This window comes from Oratosquilla oratoria, chromosome 9, assembly GCF_046742065.1.
Source record: "Oratosquilla oratoria isolate Oo_2021 chromosome 9, ASM4674206v1, whole genome shotgun sequence".
Taxonomy (NCBI): domain Eukaryota; kingdom Metazoa; phylum Arthropoda; class Malacostraca; order Stomatopoda; family Squillidae; genus Oratosquilla; species Oratosquilla oratoria.
Window position 1 is genome coordinate 28,151,039 of NC_134785.1, and position 17,527 is coordinate 28,168,565.

The following is a 17,527-nucleotide window of genomic DNA, read 5'->3' on the forward strand; positions in this document are numbered from 1 at the left end:
TATTCTCTACTATCTACTGCTTAATCTACTTCTACAATGTACAATATATGAACTGAGTATGGACACTCAGTATTCATGCATAGTTTATATATATATGTGTATATATATATATATATATATATATATATATATATATATATATATATGTATATATATATTTACACGCATTGAACACGTAGAAAATTATATCGGTCGTATGACGACTTGTGGTTGGTAATGGCGGTTGCATGTGTCCTCTCATGCTCGGCCGAACGACCGCGAGTGAGGTCTGACACAATAGGAGGTCCCGCGGGATTTTCCGGAGATTTTGGGATCTGACGTGCTGTAGCTAAAATGTTTGCGTGTGTGCATATCTACACTGGACATCTAAGGGATTGAATATTTCATTTAATCATCTTGCAACATATTGAATATTTCTTTTAATGAACAGAAATGACCTCCCAATACTACTGGTGCTACAAAAGAAATAAAATGTGGTTTATTTCTCTCCATATAATTGATCAAAGCACAAACTTAATGAGTAGCATGGCCAAGAGCGATTAACATCTTTGGAGGTGGCGCATTACCTTAGCAAATCCGCTGGCCATTCCTTTCACACACACACACACACACACACACACACACACACACACACACACACACACACACACACACACACACACACACACACACACACACACACACACACACACACACACACACACACACACACACACACACATCCCACACACGCACGCACACACACACACACACACACACACACACACACACACACACACACACACACACACACACACACACACACACACACACACACACACACACACACACACACACACATATATATATATATATATATATATATATATATATATATATATATATAACTCAAAATACAATATATCACCAGACCATCAGCGGACAGCTCGTGGCCGCACCGTATCTCACCGTTCGTTTATTTGATTACACAGCTTAAGCCAACTCTGCAGTTTAAGGCTTTTATGGAGTTTGTTCTTGCACTACACATAACATGGCACAACTCAAATTCAAAACAAAACTACACTCCAGATAAATGCATGCGCGTGATGAGTACTGATTCACTCACACAGTTTACAATAATTTCCGCACGGGACATTATCTACTCGGAAGTTGTCGAGATGAGAAAGCGCAGCTTGGTCGACTGTGTGAATCAAGTTTGAAAAGGGGTACAACATTTCAAGGGATGGTACAAAGGAAAGAGATGACACTGACCTGTCGAGATAAGAAAGTACAACTTCAAATAAATCCGACAGTCATCTCCGGACTCAAATCGAGGCTTGCGAGAAACAAAGCCGACGTTCTACCAACTGAGCTACCGAGACTCTTAAATTATCCAACCTCGGAGTTAATTTAATTCCCGAAGGACTAACTCGACTGCTCTCTGCCGTCCTAACTTAATTTTACAGTGAACAAAGCCCACTCGTAGCTCGTGATTGAGCTGGTACGTATCCTTGATGGACTTTCGTCGTTGTAATTCCTGAATAGAATCGCCAATGACGGCAATGTCAATCAAATAATTCCGACAGTCATCCCCGGACTCGAACCGAGGCTTGCGAGAAGCAAAGCCTACGCTCTACCAACTGAGCTACCGAGACTCTTAAATTCTCCAAACACGGAGTTAACCTAACTCCCGAAGGACTAAATCGATTAACGGTAAGAATCATGCAGTAAAAAAGACCCTGAATTTCATCTCTGGATCGCCTGTGTCACCCTAAAATACCTGGTAAAGAAATTGATTAACAGATTATAGAATACTTGATGGAACTGGATATAAACAAAATAATGAATTACCCGATGGGTTTTCTGATGAAGATCTGGCTAATTTGTTCCCTGAATATTTTGGCAAGAAAATTGAGAATATCATCAATAGCTTTGAAAATGATAATATCAGTGTTTTTGTTTCAGAAACGCCAGGGCTAGATGCTGTGACTAAGCTATCATGCTTTCGCTGTGTTAATGAGGCTACTGTGAAAATCATCATACATAAAGTGAATCCAACGTATTGTGATAATGATCCTCTCTACCAATACGAGTTATTATTGGAAGTGTTTTGGTGATTACTTAGATACTCTGACTGAATTGACTAATACAAGCATTCGGTGTAATATGTTTTCCAAAAGTGATTAGCGATCGAACGACCCATTGGGGAAAGTTTGATCCACAGTGTTTGAGCTCCTTTAGGCCTGTATCAAATTTAACATACTTTTCGAAAATACTGGGAAATGTAATCCTCAATCATTTAATGGAGTATCTTGAATCAGTGCAAGCCTTTCCTGACTTTACTCAACTGAAACAACTTTATGCTCTGTGGTGAATCATTTACTTGTACTAATAGATGAAGGTAAGTGTGATGTTTTGATCTTACTGGACTTGACTGCAGCCTTTGACACTGTGGATCATAGCTTGTTGCTTCAGGAGTGCAGACGCACTGGAATAGAAGGCAATGGTTTACACTACTTGAGAAATTACCTTGAGAACAGAATGTACTGTGAGCAAATAGGAAAATAATTTTCTATGAGGAAATCATTATTAAGGGGAGTACCCCTAAGGAAGTGTATGGGTCCAGTTTTATTCTGTACTAGCCAAATTACCCGCGCATTGCTACGGGCAAATGCTGATTATTTTAATTTTGATAGAATTTGTGGAGAAAAGTTACACGTATCAATATAACTCAGTGGAAAATGTAACGCATGGAAATGTGGAAACAGTATTTTTTAATGTATCAATTCAAAATAAAGTTATTATTATTGTTCATTTGATTTTTAAGGCTATCGACCCATAAGGGGTCATTAAGCCTGCTGTGAAGTTGTTCAGTCTCTACGTTTTTTTCATTCTCTTCGTGATGAACTCGATTTTTTCCTTCTTCTATTGACCCATAAGGGGGTCATTAAGCCTGGTGTGAAGATGTTCAGTCCTAATTTTTTTTTTTTTTAAGGACACGTGTATATTACTGCCCACGAAAAACTAAAATAAAAATAACCAATATTTAAACATTTGGTAAAATTATACAATCATTTTACATTTACATGCTTTCTCCTTACAAAGGCTATCATAGTTTGTGGCAACATTAATATCACAAATATAAATAATATTTATGAACACATACAATGGTTTGTTTAATCATAGTAATTTTTGTCACAAAATGCCAATTGTATAAAGGGGACGCTACAGTAGTGGCGTGTTACCCCACTTTATCCCTTAACCCTAGCCAAAATTATATATTTTTGAAAATTAAATATAGTTATTCAAGTAGCTGGAGTTATAGGGTATCAGAATATATATGGTTACGGGGGTCTATCTCCAAAACCCTAGGAGGAGTTCGTGATCAAGCAAACAAACAAACAAACAAACGGACAGACAGACAGAAGCTACTACTTTATTATAGTAGATATATACTATTTGTCTTGCAAATTTACTCGAAAGACATGGATTTGATTATAAGTTGTATACAGATGATACACAGTTTTATCTATCACTGAATGATATTGAATGAGAATCCGACAAGAAACAATGGTCTCAAACTGTCCGGAAATAGATTTAATTTGGAAGTGGGTAGAAACAACTTCGCCCAACTGTGTAGTTAATGAATGGGATAAACTTCCCGCAGAGGCAGTGCAATTTAGTTCAGTTCGAAGCTTTAAGAATCATTTAAATAAACACCTAAGCAAGATACTGTAATAACTATAATTCATTTTATATTGTTTGTTTATTTGTTTTGTTATCATTTATCCGTTTGTTTATTATCATTTGTTTGATTCTCATTTATTATTAGTTGTCAATTTATCATTATTTACTGTTTATTATCTAACTATACCTATGCATTTATTTATTCTATTTGTTATTTACATTGTTATTGTTTTCATTTATTCATTTATTTGTTTATCATTATTATGATTTTTCGCATTCGACCTAGATATGGAGCAAAAGGTCTCCTGTCGGCATGCTCCGCTTTTGTAATCCTTTGTAAAAGTGTCATTATGAATGATGTTGGTAGATGGATGTTTTCTAAACAATTGGAGTAGAATGAGGACAAGCTGTCTTCTTGTGGGAAAGACAAATGATGTCAGGAGCCTGGATATTTCCTCTCTGCAGATCAATGATAAGACCATGATAGTTGGAAATTCTGTTATAGACTTAGATGTAATTCTAGACTGTAATTTGTCATTTAAAGATAAAATCAACTAAGCGGTAAGAACAACTTTCTACCATTTAAGGAATATAGCATTTGTTAAAAAAAATACTTTGATGAGAAGCCCATGAAGATGCTTGTTTATAATCATGTGATCAGTAAGTTAGACTAATGTAATTCACTTTATTATAGCCCACTTAATTATTTGCTGAAAAATACAGCTTTTCATGGATAGAGCGGCAAGGTTGATCAAGGGTCTATTCCCGCGTGTAAGGATCACACCTGTCCTAATTGACCTACACACATGGCTACCTATTAAGGCACGTATAGTTTTAATATATATATATAGTGACCTATCAATGTGTGAAATCTGACCAGTATCTGGATACATGAGAAACCTACTGCACGATTTCAATTTGAATACTATACAGTAATGTTATTGAGACATAGCAAAGATCAGCATAGGCTTTATGAGCCTAGAGTTGATATATGAGCTAGCATCTGAGAAGTGTGGTCCACGTCTCTACAATGACTTAGCTATGGATGTCAAGAAAAGTGAAGATGTACAAATTTTCAAGAAATCGCTAAAAACTCATTTATTCACAAGATCCTACGATGTCATCAACATTTTGTCTAAGTGATATGTATTGAAAATTATTATCGGTGTTAATATTGCGGGATTTAAACACTTTCATCAGGATAGAAACCACAAGAAAGGTGGGGGTGTTCTATTGTACGTTAAAAACAATGTTCATGCTTGTGTTTTAGAGAAAGTGAAACAGGATGCATATGATAGTTTGTGGGTTGAGTTAACCCAAACAAATGGAAAAAAAATGAATATAGGTGTAATATATAGGCCAAAGACATTATCATTAGCAGACGACAAACTGTTATTTCAAGAACTGTCTAGTTTCTGCAACCGGGATTTATTGATAATGGGTGATTTCAATTTTACTGACATTGATTGGATGACCCTTGAACATGGCCATATAGGTAGTCGCTTGATTGATTTTCTTGGTGACAATTACTTAATTCAGCATGTAAAAGAGCCCACAAGATATGAAAACTTACTCGATCTTTTGATCACTAGCCGCGAAAGCATGGTAACTGATGTAGAAGTCGGTGAATCTGTTGCAAATAGCGATCACAACTTAGTTAGATTCAAACTCCTAAACAATTTTAGAATAGATACTTGTGTTTCTAAAATACCTGATTTCAGTAAAGCTCAGTTCATAGGACTACGTCAGGAGCTTCAGCTTACAGATTGGGAGGCAAAATTAAACGAAAGACCTGTAGATCAGATGTGGGAAATATTTCAAAATACGCTCACTAAGATGATTCAAACTTACATTCCTTATAAGGACAGACGTCCCCCAAATCAGGCTCGCCCAAAGTGGCTCGACAAAGAAACTGAAAAAGTATTGCTAAAAAGAGACAGGCTTATAAGAAATATATGTGCTCGGGTGCATCTAATGACTATGAAAGTTATGTATCAATACAGAGAGATTTAAAAAAGACAATAAGAAAAAGAAAACGACAATACGAAATGAACATCGCTGATAAATCCAAAGAGAATCCCAAAGAATTCTATAGTTACATTAGAGAGGAAAAGGTTGTTAGGAATCACATTGGTCCACTATTATCTGCTGACGGTCAACTTGAATATTCAAATGAAGGAATGTGTAATATCTTAAACAATTATTTTAGCTCGGTATTCGTAAACGAAACACCTCAAAGTGAATTCCAAACTGAAACCTGTGAAAAGTCTAGGGTAAACTTACTACGGTAAATATAACAAAATAAAAGAAAATAAAAGGTGTATAGACAAACTCAAAGTTAATAAAACACCAGGGCCTGACGGTTGGCATCCAAGAATCTTAAAGGAAATGAAAAATGAGATTGTTGTTCCATTAGAAATTATTTTCAAGAAATCCATCATATCCGGAGATGTCCCAAGAGAATGGAAGCTAGCTAACGTTACTCCCATATTCAAAAAAGGTGACAAAAAGAAACCAAATAACTATAGGCCTATAAGTTTGACTTCAATCGTAGGAAAAATAATGGAAACTATCATCAGAGATGCTATCGAACATCATGTAGAAAGTAACCGTTTGATAAATGATAGCCAGCATGGTTTCAGACGGAAACGTTCTTGCGTGACTAACTTACTCGAATTCTACAACACAGTTATCTCGAATTATGACAAAAGAAACAATATAGATCTAATATATCTAGACTTTGCAAAAGCTTTTGATACCGTCTCACACGAAAGACTAATTACTAAATTAGCTTTACACGGAATAAGTGGTAGCCTATTAAGTTGGACTAGTAATTGGTTGAAGGGTCGAAAACAGAGAGTTGTTTTAAATGGAAAAACTTCTGGATGGAAAAATGTTGCAAGTGGAGTTCCTCAGGGTTCCGTTCTTGGGCCACTTCTATTCATAGTATATATAAATTATATAGACCATGGACTAAAATCTACTGTTTCCAAATTTGCTGATGATACAAAACTGTGCGGAGTGGCAAATGATCACTCAAACCAATTAGATATTCAAGAAGATTTAGATCAATTACAGCAATGGTCTGAAAAGTGGCTAATGAAAATTAACACAAGTAAATGCAAGGTAATGCACATAGGTAAAAATAACAGTAAGTACGATTACAAGTTATTTGGAAATTCGTTAACAAAAGTGGATAGTGAAAAAGATCTCGGGGTAATTATCAGTAACGACCTCAAATCATCCAAGCAGTGTATTTCAGCCTCTGAGAAAGCAAATAAGATTCTAGGACTGATTGCGCGATCTTTTGATTTCAAAAGTCCATCACTCATTAACAAGCTATATAAATCGTTAGTTCGTCCACATTTGGAATATGCTGTTTCCGTATGGTCACCGAATCTCATTAAAGACATTGACAGACTGGAAAAAGTACAACGGCGAGCCACAAAACTGATTCCAAATATCAAAAATAAATCATACGAAAATCGACTAAAACACATGAATCTGTTTTCCCTAAAAAAGCGTAGACTCGGAGGTGACTTGATACAGGTCTGATTTTAAAGGGAATTGACAACATCAAAAGTGACCAAATTTTCACATTGAATGAGAATCAGACAAGAAACAATGGTCTCAAACTGTCCGGAAATAGATTCAATTTGGAAGTGGGTAGAAACAACTTTGCCAACCGTGTAGTTAATGAATGGAATAAACTTCCTGCACATGTAGTGCAATGTAGTTCAGTTCGAAGCTTTAAGAATCAGTTAGATAAATACCTAAGTAAGATGCTGTAATGATTATAATTTATCTTATATTATTTGTTTTTGTTTTGTTATCTTTTGTCTGTGATTTTCATTTATCATTATTTATCTGTCAATTTACTATTATCTATTATTTACCTGTTTGTTTATTATTTAACTATACCTATGCATTTATTTGTGTATCTTATTTGTTATTTACATTATTATAGTTTTTATTTATTATTTTATTATTAATATGATTTTTTTTCGCATCCGACCTAGATATAGATCAAAAGGTCTCCTGTCGGTATGCTCCGCCTTTGTAATCCTTTGTAATGTTGATATGATACTAACGGCCCCATGGAGCGCCGCACTAGCGATGGATAGGGGACTGGATTTTCATCAACGGTAAACTATCACACCTTTGTAAACAGGGAAAAAACAGTCGGAAATGTACAAGGTCATGGAATATCTGCCAAGCTAAATCTATAAGTGATTTCAAGACTAGGCACTATAGATGGAGAATAAACAGGATATTTTGAGTATAACTCATTTCCTATATATTACTATTGGTAGAAAAAAATCATTTCTTACTGTTATGAAGAATTAATGACTGCGTTAATGGGTGTAAGTATGGGGGGGTACCTCAAGGTAGTATTCTAGGTCCTATTTTGTTTTTTATATACATTAACGATATCTATAAAGCCTGTGGTATTCCTGAATACTTACTGTTTGCAGATGATACTTCTTGATTGATTGCTTCAACAACACAAAACAATCATATAGGTGACAATACAGGTATGTTAAACGGCCAACGAACATGGTATATCTCCTTTCTATCCCTTTTCGGCGCAACTGAGACACAACCCTGGCAATCCTTCAACACGCGCAGCACAAAACAGATAAATGGAATTAAACAAATGCCAAACACAGCACAATTCCGCCCAAATACCGCACACATGCTGTCAGTTTATTTAACCCCCGGACCTGGCAAAACATCAGAAAGCACTAAAATCGATTAAATGACATCCTTACAATGATTCATGGAAGAACAAATTTGGGGCGGGGGGGCTTCAGCCCCCTGGATCCGCGCCTGCATTCATTCATGAAAGAAATCGCTACGGAAGTCGCAGTGGTGTCGAGGAGAGGGATTGCTTCAGTCGGTTAATACAAGTCAACAAGTATTTGTATGGAAGAGGGTAATGGTAGTTAGTGTTAATAGTTATGGGTATGTAAACGCTTAGAAAAGCACTTAACTGTTTATTGTTCTTTAAAGGCACAATGCACATGACACAAATAAGTTTATGTTCAGACAAAAATTGTACACATCAACCTCTCCGCACCGTGGCTCCATCATGACTATCAGACTAACCTGCAAAGGCGTAACGTCTCCCTTAGCGCGGGAAATCTCTCAGGCCTAGCAACTGAACTTTGTTAACATGCAAATTAAGTACAGATTATACAATAAATCAAATGACAAAATTCTTACTATACATTGCATTGTACATTCAATAAAAAACAACACAAGATGCACAATAACAAATATCTATATTTCAACAGTTAGGAAGGGTAGTGGTAGTGGTCCAACAGTATCAATGTGCACCGATTGCAAACGGCCGGTAGGTGTATACACAGTATAGGTGAAATAGGTGATGTGGTATGGCGTGGAGTTTTAGCCTGTTGACATTTAACACCAGGATGGGAAAGGTTATTCAAGGAAGAGATTACGTTATTCCGTATGGATAACGGAACGAAATGTCATGGAGTCTTAGCCGAGGTATCACACCAAAGTGATTAGAGAGGAAAGTGAACTTGGATAGTCAAGTCTTGAAAATTTCCAACTCTTCGTCACTTGCTTGTCCTTAAGCTATACCGCTCAAATCAAAGATATCGAGTGATACAGCGCTTGTCGGTCGCGATAAGCAGTCGGCTACAACACTGCTGTCACGCGGATGTACTCGGCTGAAGACACGTACTCCGAAATAAAAGAGAGTTGTCGTTGTTTCCTGTCAGATTTAGCAAGCGAATTGGCGTAAAAAGCGGCAGCTAAAGACATTTGGTCAAGGAATAAGGTAACTGTATAGCCATCGATGTGTGACTTAAAGTGTAAAACCGCTAGATAAGCCGCCAACAGTTCTCTGTCGTAGGTAGAGTAAACGTTGTTTGTCCGAGAGTTTCTTTGAGTAAAAACCCAGTGGCGTTGACCCACCATCAATGACATGGAGGGCGGCACCAACAGCTGGGTTTGAACTGTCAGTTATGATCTTCTGTACAGGAGAAGGAAAGTGTAGAAATCTTCTGCACCTTTCTTCCGATAATTCTTATACAGCGTGCTTCTCTGAGGTACTATCTCGGAATCCCGAGTCCACATATGCAAGATCCTAGGTGAGCTTTGCAGTGACGTAGTGATTTCCTTAGTCCAATGATTTTTAACTTTATATCTAAGATTCTACCCAAAGGGTGTGATCTTACAATCATGAATCAATTGGATTTTCTCCTCCTCCACCCTTGTACTAATCAGATTCTTTGTTTCAAGTCAATATGGCAATATTGTTTACTTAGAATAATCTAGTCTCTGCATAATTCTCACTTAGGGTACAAAGGAATGTCATGTCAGAAATACACTTGAGCTCCCGGCTCAAGGCGGAAAAGCAGACTCAGGCAGCTCGCTCGGCTATATTACAAGTAAAACAACATACCTATAAAATGCAACAACCCATCTTCTACCCCTTTTTCTACCAGCCTCTTACAATAGGGAATTCTAAAAGAGCAATAGCTTTTTGAATCTATTTCCCCTTAATGCATTGCGTGTGGAAAAAAATACGGATATCAGAAATCTTGAGGATGGATGGATCAGCTAGTAATCGGTTCTTATAATTTATAACTATGATTCGGTAATTAGAAAACATGTTCCAAGAATAGGGCATACGACACCAGCAACTGAAAAAAAAGGAAAAGAACGTCTAAAACGTCTAATTCTATGTTCCACGTCCATTTCATCATACGCACCTATGCGTGCCCCTGAAACATTTTGTACGAGGAACCGCTGTCGGTTTAAGATAAGAAGATAAAGTCCTGTAGCTATTGCCAGGCAAAATTCCTTCCACTCTATCTGGCACACGAAGGCCTGTAGCTGCTGCCGAGCAAAACCCCTTCCACTTTATTTGACGCACAAAGTTCTGTAGCTGTTGCCGGGTTGCGTCCTTTTCACAGTGTTGTAAGACCTTATGCTGCTGGGGGGCATTACGCTCTTTCCCTCTCAAGTGCACGAAGTCCTGTTGCTGCTGTCGGACGACATGTCGTCCGACAGCAACAACAGGCTGCCCTTATATGGACACGGTTCTGGTGCGACAAGATATGATGATGATGCTGTCGGACCGTGCTCTAAAATCTTTCCATCTTCTTCAAGACATCGACTAGCACCAACCGTGGATTCCTCAGAGTTCTCGACAAGGATCTGCGCGACGACGCCCAAGTGGGAGACACCGTGGCGACTGAGGCCCATTAGCCACACGCCCACCCACCCAGTACTGCTGCCGTACCCACTGGCCAGAGGACTCACCTAAAGACCCCAGCTTACCACCACTCCAATGCCAGAAGACTCGCCATCTACGGTAGGGATCCCGTGGGACCCCACGCCCACAACGCCCGCCTTAGATTGGCTGCGAGTACCTCCACCCATCTCGCCTTGCTCACCGGTAGCACGGCCCTACAGTTCTAACGAGACGGCCTTCACCTTAGATGCTTGCTCATAGAACAGTGCTATTTTATGGGACAAGGTAGTTGCTTGCCACCAACTCATGTCAAGGTACACATTGGGTGATCATCCTGCCCAGCTTGCTTGGTTGTGTATAATACTAAATGTCAAGACTATCATAAGGCACTGGCGGATTTGCGGAACTGCTTATTTGGTTTAGTGACACATAAAAATGCACATAACTGTGCAAATGCTATTTAAATTATATTACAATCACTACAGAGCCCCCTCTCTCCCTCGTCCTCTTCTCACTCTCAACCCTCTCCACTACACTATCAAATTTAAATTATATAAGATTATACTTTACAATATATATATTATTATGATCCTGGGTGTGCTTTGGGAGATAGAGTGGGGTGAGAGGATGATTAATAATTTGGGCTCATCAGTCGGCAATACCAAACCGTTTTGGCATGTCTTGAGGTTGCCAGCAACCCCTGGATCTTAGTACAAATCAAGAGGAAGGAAAACTTATTATAATTTTTTTTTTTTGGCGAGTTTTTTTCATGAATAAATTAGCAAGAGACTGGTTTCTTCAAAGACTGGTAACCAAAAGTGAAATGACATTTATTTATAATAAGGTATAAGACAATCTCGTATCCCATCGTTCAAATGCTGCAACAACACAACTATACACCATAATTTCTTAACGACCATAAACATAAATCCTATGCTAGATATCACTATCCCAAACTAATACATCCTAAGTTAAATATCACTTTCCCTAAATAGTATATCCTAAGCTATCACATTTGAGAGGTCCTAGAATGGTAATATTCATGGCTCATGGTATGCACTAGTACTTACTACCTAACGACAGAACTAAGGCTGGAATATGCCAACGGGCAGCAAGTGAGGTCTTGGAGACTGGAGGGGCGGAAGGGAGGCTAACCCCGGGAGTCTGGATGTAGTCAGAGAGCAAGTCACGCTTGCCTGCATTATATAGGTCACAAAAGGGGTAGGAGCTTAGCAAGTTGGAACTTGTAGGAGAGGAACAGGAGCGTGAATGATCAAGCCTGCTCTACAGGTTTTAACCTGAAATTCAACTGGCTGAAGTACTACAGGATTTTTCATCACTCAGGGCATGACAATATACACATTCATACATATACATAACAGAATATAGAATATAATACTAATTTTCACTTCTAATGAAATTCACTAAAGAAACAAAAAGGTCTTACTGTACCAACAAGACAGAGTTGTGTCCTCACCTTGATTTCCTAGTAATGGTAAGGCTAGCAGGGGTTGCACAATTAGGAAACTTGTACATTTTTCACTCATTTATAACTCCATACCTCAGATTATGGCTCATCACCAAATAAGGTGACTCACTTAATTCTAATTTTTAGAATGTATATATTCTCCTATATGGTAACGTAAATTTTCACATTCTCATTTCCTTATTTATCTTTTTTCTTTTTGTCTCACCCCAAGAAAGAAGGACAAATGTTCGTCCGGTGAAAGATTGCGCTGGGTGCAGGACGAGGTGCTCAAAAGGAGGACTGTCCAGTGTTAAGCCAGATGTCTGGCCACCCTAGAGTGAATTCAATCTATAATGTTGGTGATCCAGCCAATGCTTTCAATCATCATGACATGACCGTGGACCACACTGGAAAGACCAACCTGGCATAGACTCATGTAACAGTTACAATCATGTATGTCTCACTGGGAGTCAGAACAGGGTTTAGATACAAATGTGAGAACAATATGTGATTCTACAACAAGATGGTCACAACTCCTACAGAAAATATGCAACTAGCACTCTGCAGAAAAAATTCCACATCCCTAGTATGACTCGAACATCCACGATGAAAGGACAGTCATTATTCTCCTTTGAGATAAACTTCAGGCTAGGGTGGATGGTGTAGACACATATTGTTAGTGAATCATCATGCACACATACTATCAATATGTTAATTTTGGCTTTGTGTAATTAATGATTCCTGAATGTGCACATAAAAAGTTCTGGTAACTACAAGACTCTGTCATAAATATTCCATAATGACATTATTGGGGATGACTACTCATGCATCATGACAGACACAGGCTTGATGTTGCAGTGGTACTAATCTTGATGGTTAATTCAGTAATCAGAGTTCAAGTCCCACCAAGAGTAGAAAATTTCAGCATCACTGCACTGTGAGCTGGCACTCCAACTCTGGTGGGAAAGTTGTTGTGTGTATATACATAATTGTAGTACAGCATACAGGCAAAGAGCAATGCTTGCTGGTCCTGTCTCCTACTCCACAATTTATCATACCTAGCCTCAACTTCATGAGTAATTTCAACTTATTCTGTATTCTTTACTTCCAACTATTATATCTAGATCTGAATTCGTGTATTGTTCCAGCTTGGGTTATGTCACCTAAGCTATTCCAAGTATTAAAGCATCTATGTGGAAAACTATTTCTTCACATAATTTTGACATATAGTCTTCCTTAATTTGTTCTCCTGACCACTTAAAGCCCTCCTATCCTTAATCAAGATATCTCTTCTTTCAATGTAATCTAACCCCCCCCCCCTTTTTTGTGGAACTTCTCACATGGGCTTTGAGCCTGTACCCCTATCCTATTTAGTTATCTGAATACTGTAATCATATCACCTCTTTCTCTTCGATCTTTCAAAGTTGGCTGACCCAGTGGTTTTAGTCTTTCCTAATATGGCTTATTTGTCTGGCTGGGGACCAGTTTTGTGTGTGTGTGCCAGTATTTATAAGGTCAAAACATTATCCATAGATTGGGCCATTTACAAGCTCTAAGCTCTCATCTGTGAAGATGATAGCTGTCAATCACTGTGACCAAGTGGTCAGGTTATCACTTATCCTATCCAGAAGAGCTTCACCATGTAGTCTTGGGTCACTGCATGCCATCTTTTGGAAGACTTTGAAGCCAGGAGTTTAATGTGGTATGCCCTTACCATGAACTCGCTCCACCAAACATCCTTAAATTACCTCCACTTCTTACCTTGTGCTCAAAACACTATAAACCACTCGGCAAATAAGCATCTCTATGTAGATGTTTATATGAGAGCAGGTGGGCAAGTGGAAGAAAACTGAAATGTGTGGGTATTTAAAACTATGTTACCTTTTACTATTAAAACTAAATAAATTATAACAATTTTTATTAAAACATTAAATCTACACAAAAAATACAATTTCATATTGTACAATTATCATTACATTTACAGTAAAACCTGCTAAAATCTTAAAGTTATTTAACTACAAGTGGACGGCTTCAATAAAAAATAAGTTTGGTGTACAAGATTTGAAAGAGATATATATACATATATATATATATATATATATATATATATATATATATATAGAGAGAGAGAGAGAGAGAGAGAGAGAGAGAGAGAGAGAGAGAAATGCTAGTAATTATTTTTCTCTATGTATTTTTGATTATACAAGTAAACTTGGGCAAAGTCAGACATGTTATTTGGCAAAATGCATTCTTCATAGCAAATTACAATATAAATTTTATCAATACATTAGTTTGATTGAAATATACATAACAACATGGTCATGTAATAAAATAAGCATAAAACAGTTTATACTGTTCATGTTGCCATACTCTGGCAATTATTTGACCTTTGCTCCTTCTCTCTGACAAGGGTGGGGCAAACCCACCTGATCAAAGCTGGAATAAAATCAGTTCTATTAACTATATTCTGTATACTCATTTTCATGCACAGGCTAGTGGTTGAGCATATAGCCACTCCAATGGGGGGTTGGGGGGTGAGAGGGGGAGAGAGAAAATAGAATTAAGGGGAAGAGGGAGAAAAATAGAATTGCAGGAGAGAGAGAAAGGGGGAAGGAGTGTTATCACAACAATTACTCAATCTGTAACATTTATCTAAGTAATACAAGGTGCAACCTAAAAGCTTAGGACATTTGATCAATAAAGAAAAACTAACCTAATTCCTAGTTTCTGCTATTTCCACTGAAGTAATCCCCCCTAGATAGGCATACAATGATCCCAGAGGTTTTTCCTACAATTCATACATGCCTGGTAATCTTCAAATGTGACTGTGTTGACCATCTCTGATTTTGTTTAGATCTTCTCAATTGTGTCAAAACTATATCTGTTCAGCCAGATGTTGGAGAGAGAGAGAGAGAGAGAGAGAGAGAGAAAAAAGGGTGATAATGTGGATAGGTGACGTGAACCGATACAGTGTTCTTCCATTTATATATATGGAAGTTTGTGCTGAATGCTCTTCCTTAAATGCTTGAAAACCCTGGTAAAATCTACCATTTATAGTTTCACCAGGGTGGAGTTATTCCTTGTAAACAATACATTAAAGGCCAAAGATGATCAACACCGACTTAAAATTGTAAACTTCAAATTCAATTCTCAGCTGGAATGAATTTGAAAACTTCCACTGTGACAAATGCTGCTTTGTCTCAATTATAAACCATGATTTGCTACTAGTTATGATGACTGAGGATAATCACTGGTTCGACCTTTGAGCTCCATGTGAACTACAAGAGAAGCAAAACCCATATTTATATGCTTGCATTCAGGACATCATCTAGCTCTATGACAGTACCATAATAAAAGAGGCCTGGCCACAGAATCAAGCTACCCCAGATAATACCACATATATACATACACACACACAATATATATATATATTTGCATGTATGGATTTATGTATACTGAGCAGTATGTTACCCCCTGTTTCACCACTTCCATCTATCTCCCATTCCTCTCATATCACCTCTCAACAATTAATGTTGCTCACTGGAGTTATATCTCACTTTCTTCAATTCTTTACAGTTACTTGGCTGTGGTTCTTAGTAATTCTTTGTACTCTGTTTCATTCCATGCTTTTGTCTTTGGAAGGATGTATGCCAGTGTGATGTATCTTTCTCATCCCTCTTACTTGTTATTCTTGTGTTCATTATCTTGGCAATCCTTTCTCCCCTTTCCATTTCTCTCTTGATACTTTTCAACTGCCATCATGACACCATTTTCCCTCTCTCATCCTTTCTATGTGGCCACGCAGGGGAAAGGAACATGATCACACCTTTCACTCTTTCCCATTTAAGTCATGTAACACTGCACCTCATGACTTTCCAAGCAATACTGCCAGTACATTAATGGTGCACCCTTCTTACATTCTACCCCAACTCTGTTGCTCATTAACAATTTCACTTGTTTGACATTGTGATTACAAGCTCTAATGGCTTCATTCATTCCATTCATCCCACCTTTTTCTTGGTCTCCCTCGCACAACTATTAATATAAGTATATACAACAATTTTTTTCTGCTTTTCACTTACTGGGAATACAATTCCCTCATGAACTTAAAATCATAATTTGTATTATTCTATAACATTAAAATCACAATTTATTTGGAATGTTTTAGTATCCAGTACCTTAAAACTATATCTTTTGTGATTTTTTTTTTTTTTTTTTTATAAATGTCAAGGAGACATCTCTACATCAAGCAATGTGATATTTTGATACACTTGCCTCCATGTTTGACTTTTGCTTCTGGCAACAATTTCTTAAAATCATTCACCAAACATGTAGATTAACAAACAGCAGTGAACTGATTGATTCTTATTATGTCTGTTTCTATTAAAGCCTGTCCAGTGTGGACATGAGGAAACCAAAATCAGTTCAGGATGGTTTAAATGTGTCTAGGTTTATGAAGACCTCCATATCCACCACCTACTGATTTTGTTTAGGAGTGCACCATCCAAGTTACATTTTCCACAAATGTAACATCATCATCCCTACAAGATTTATCTATTTATTCGCCAAGTGCGACTTGACTTAATGCAAATATGAAGGCTAAAATCACTTGAATCACAGAAAATGGAGGAAAAAAAAAAAAAAAAAAAAAAAAAAAAAAAAAAAAAAAATCTCACCATAGCATACAATGCAGGTCTCCTGAACATTTATCATTCCATTAAATTAATAACCCAGCATTCTTGAATCAAGAAATTCTCGCAGAAAACATCAGTTGTACTGCAATGACCAAGACAGTATATGTAAGCAAAACTGTAACATTGGGGATGAAAGCAGTGATTGGAGATGAATTATACGTTGGACAGTATGGGCACTGGAATGAACCACAGACTTCACATACATCAAGTGAACGGGTTGTCGAGTTAAACAATACCATCTGGAACCGTTCTGTAATGAAAATAAAAAATGGCTGTTCAAGATCATTCTAATGACCCCTTCAGCATGATGTCCCTTAACATGTGTAAAATCATACACATTTAATGACCCAACAACTAGGGCGGTTGGAGTCCTAATCCTAGGACCCCCTTATGCCTTGAGTTTTCATGGGAGGAACTCTGTCACAGTGGCAGAATTCTCTTACCCACACCACAGGGGAGGGCTAGTTA

General features: G+C 37.5%; 1 protein-coding gene across 1 annotated transcript in view; it reads right to left on the reverse strand.

The window, feature by feature from the left end:
• Positions 1-15,289: 15,289 nt before the first annotated feature.
• The window catches only part of LOC143028284 (CD109 antigen-like), a 90,393-nt gene continuing 88,155 nt past the window's right edge, over positions 15,290-17,527 (reverse strand). The window contains exon 33 of the mRNA XM_076190148.1: positions 15,290-17,309. Coding sequence (XP_076046263.1) covers positions 17,110-17,309 — 200 coding nt within the window. The 3' untranslated portion in view covers positions 15,290-17,109. The remainder of the gene's footprint in view (positions 17,310-17,527) is intronic.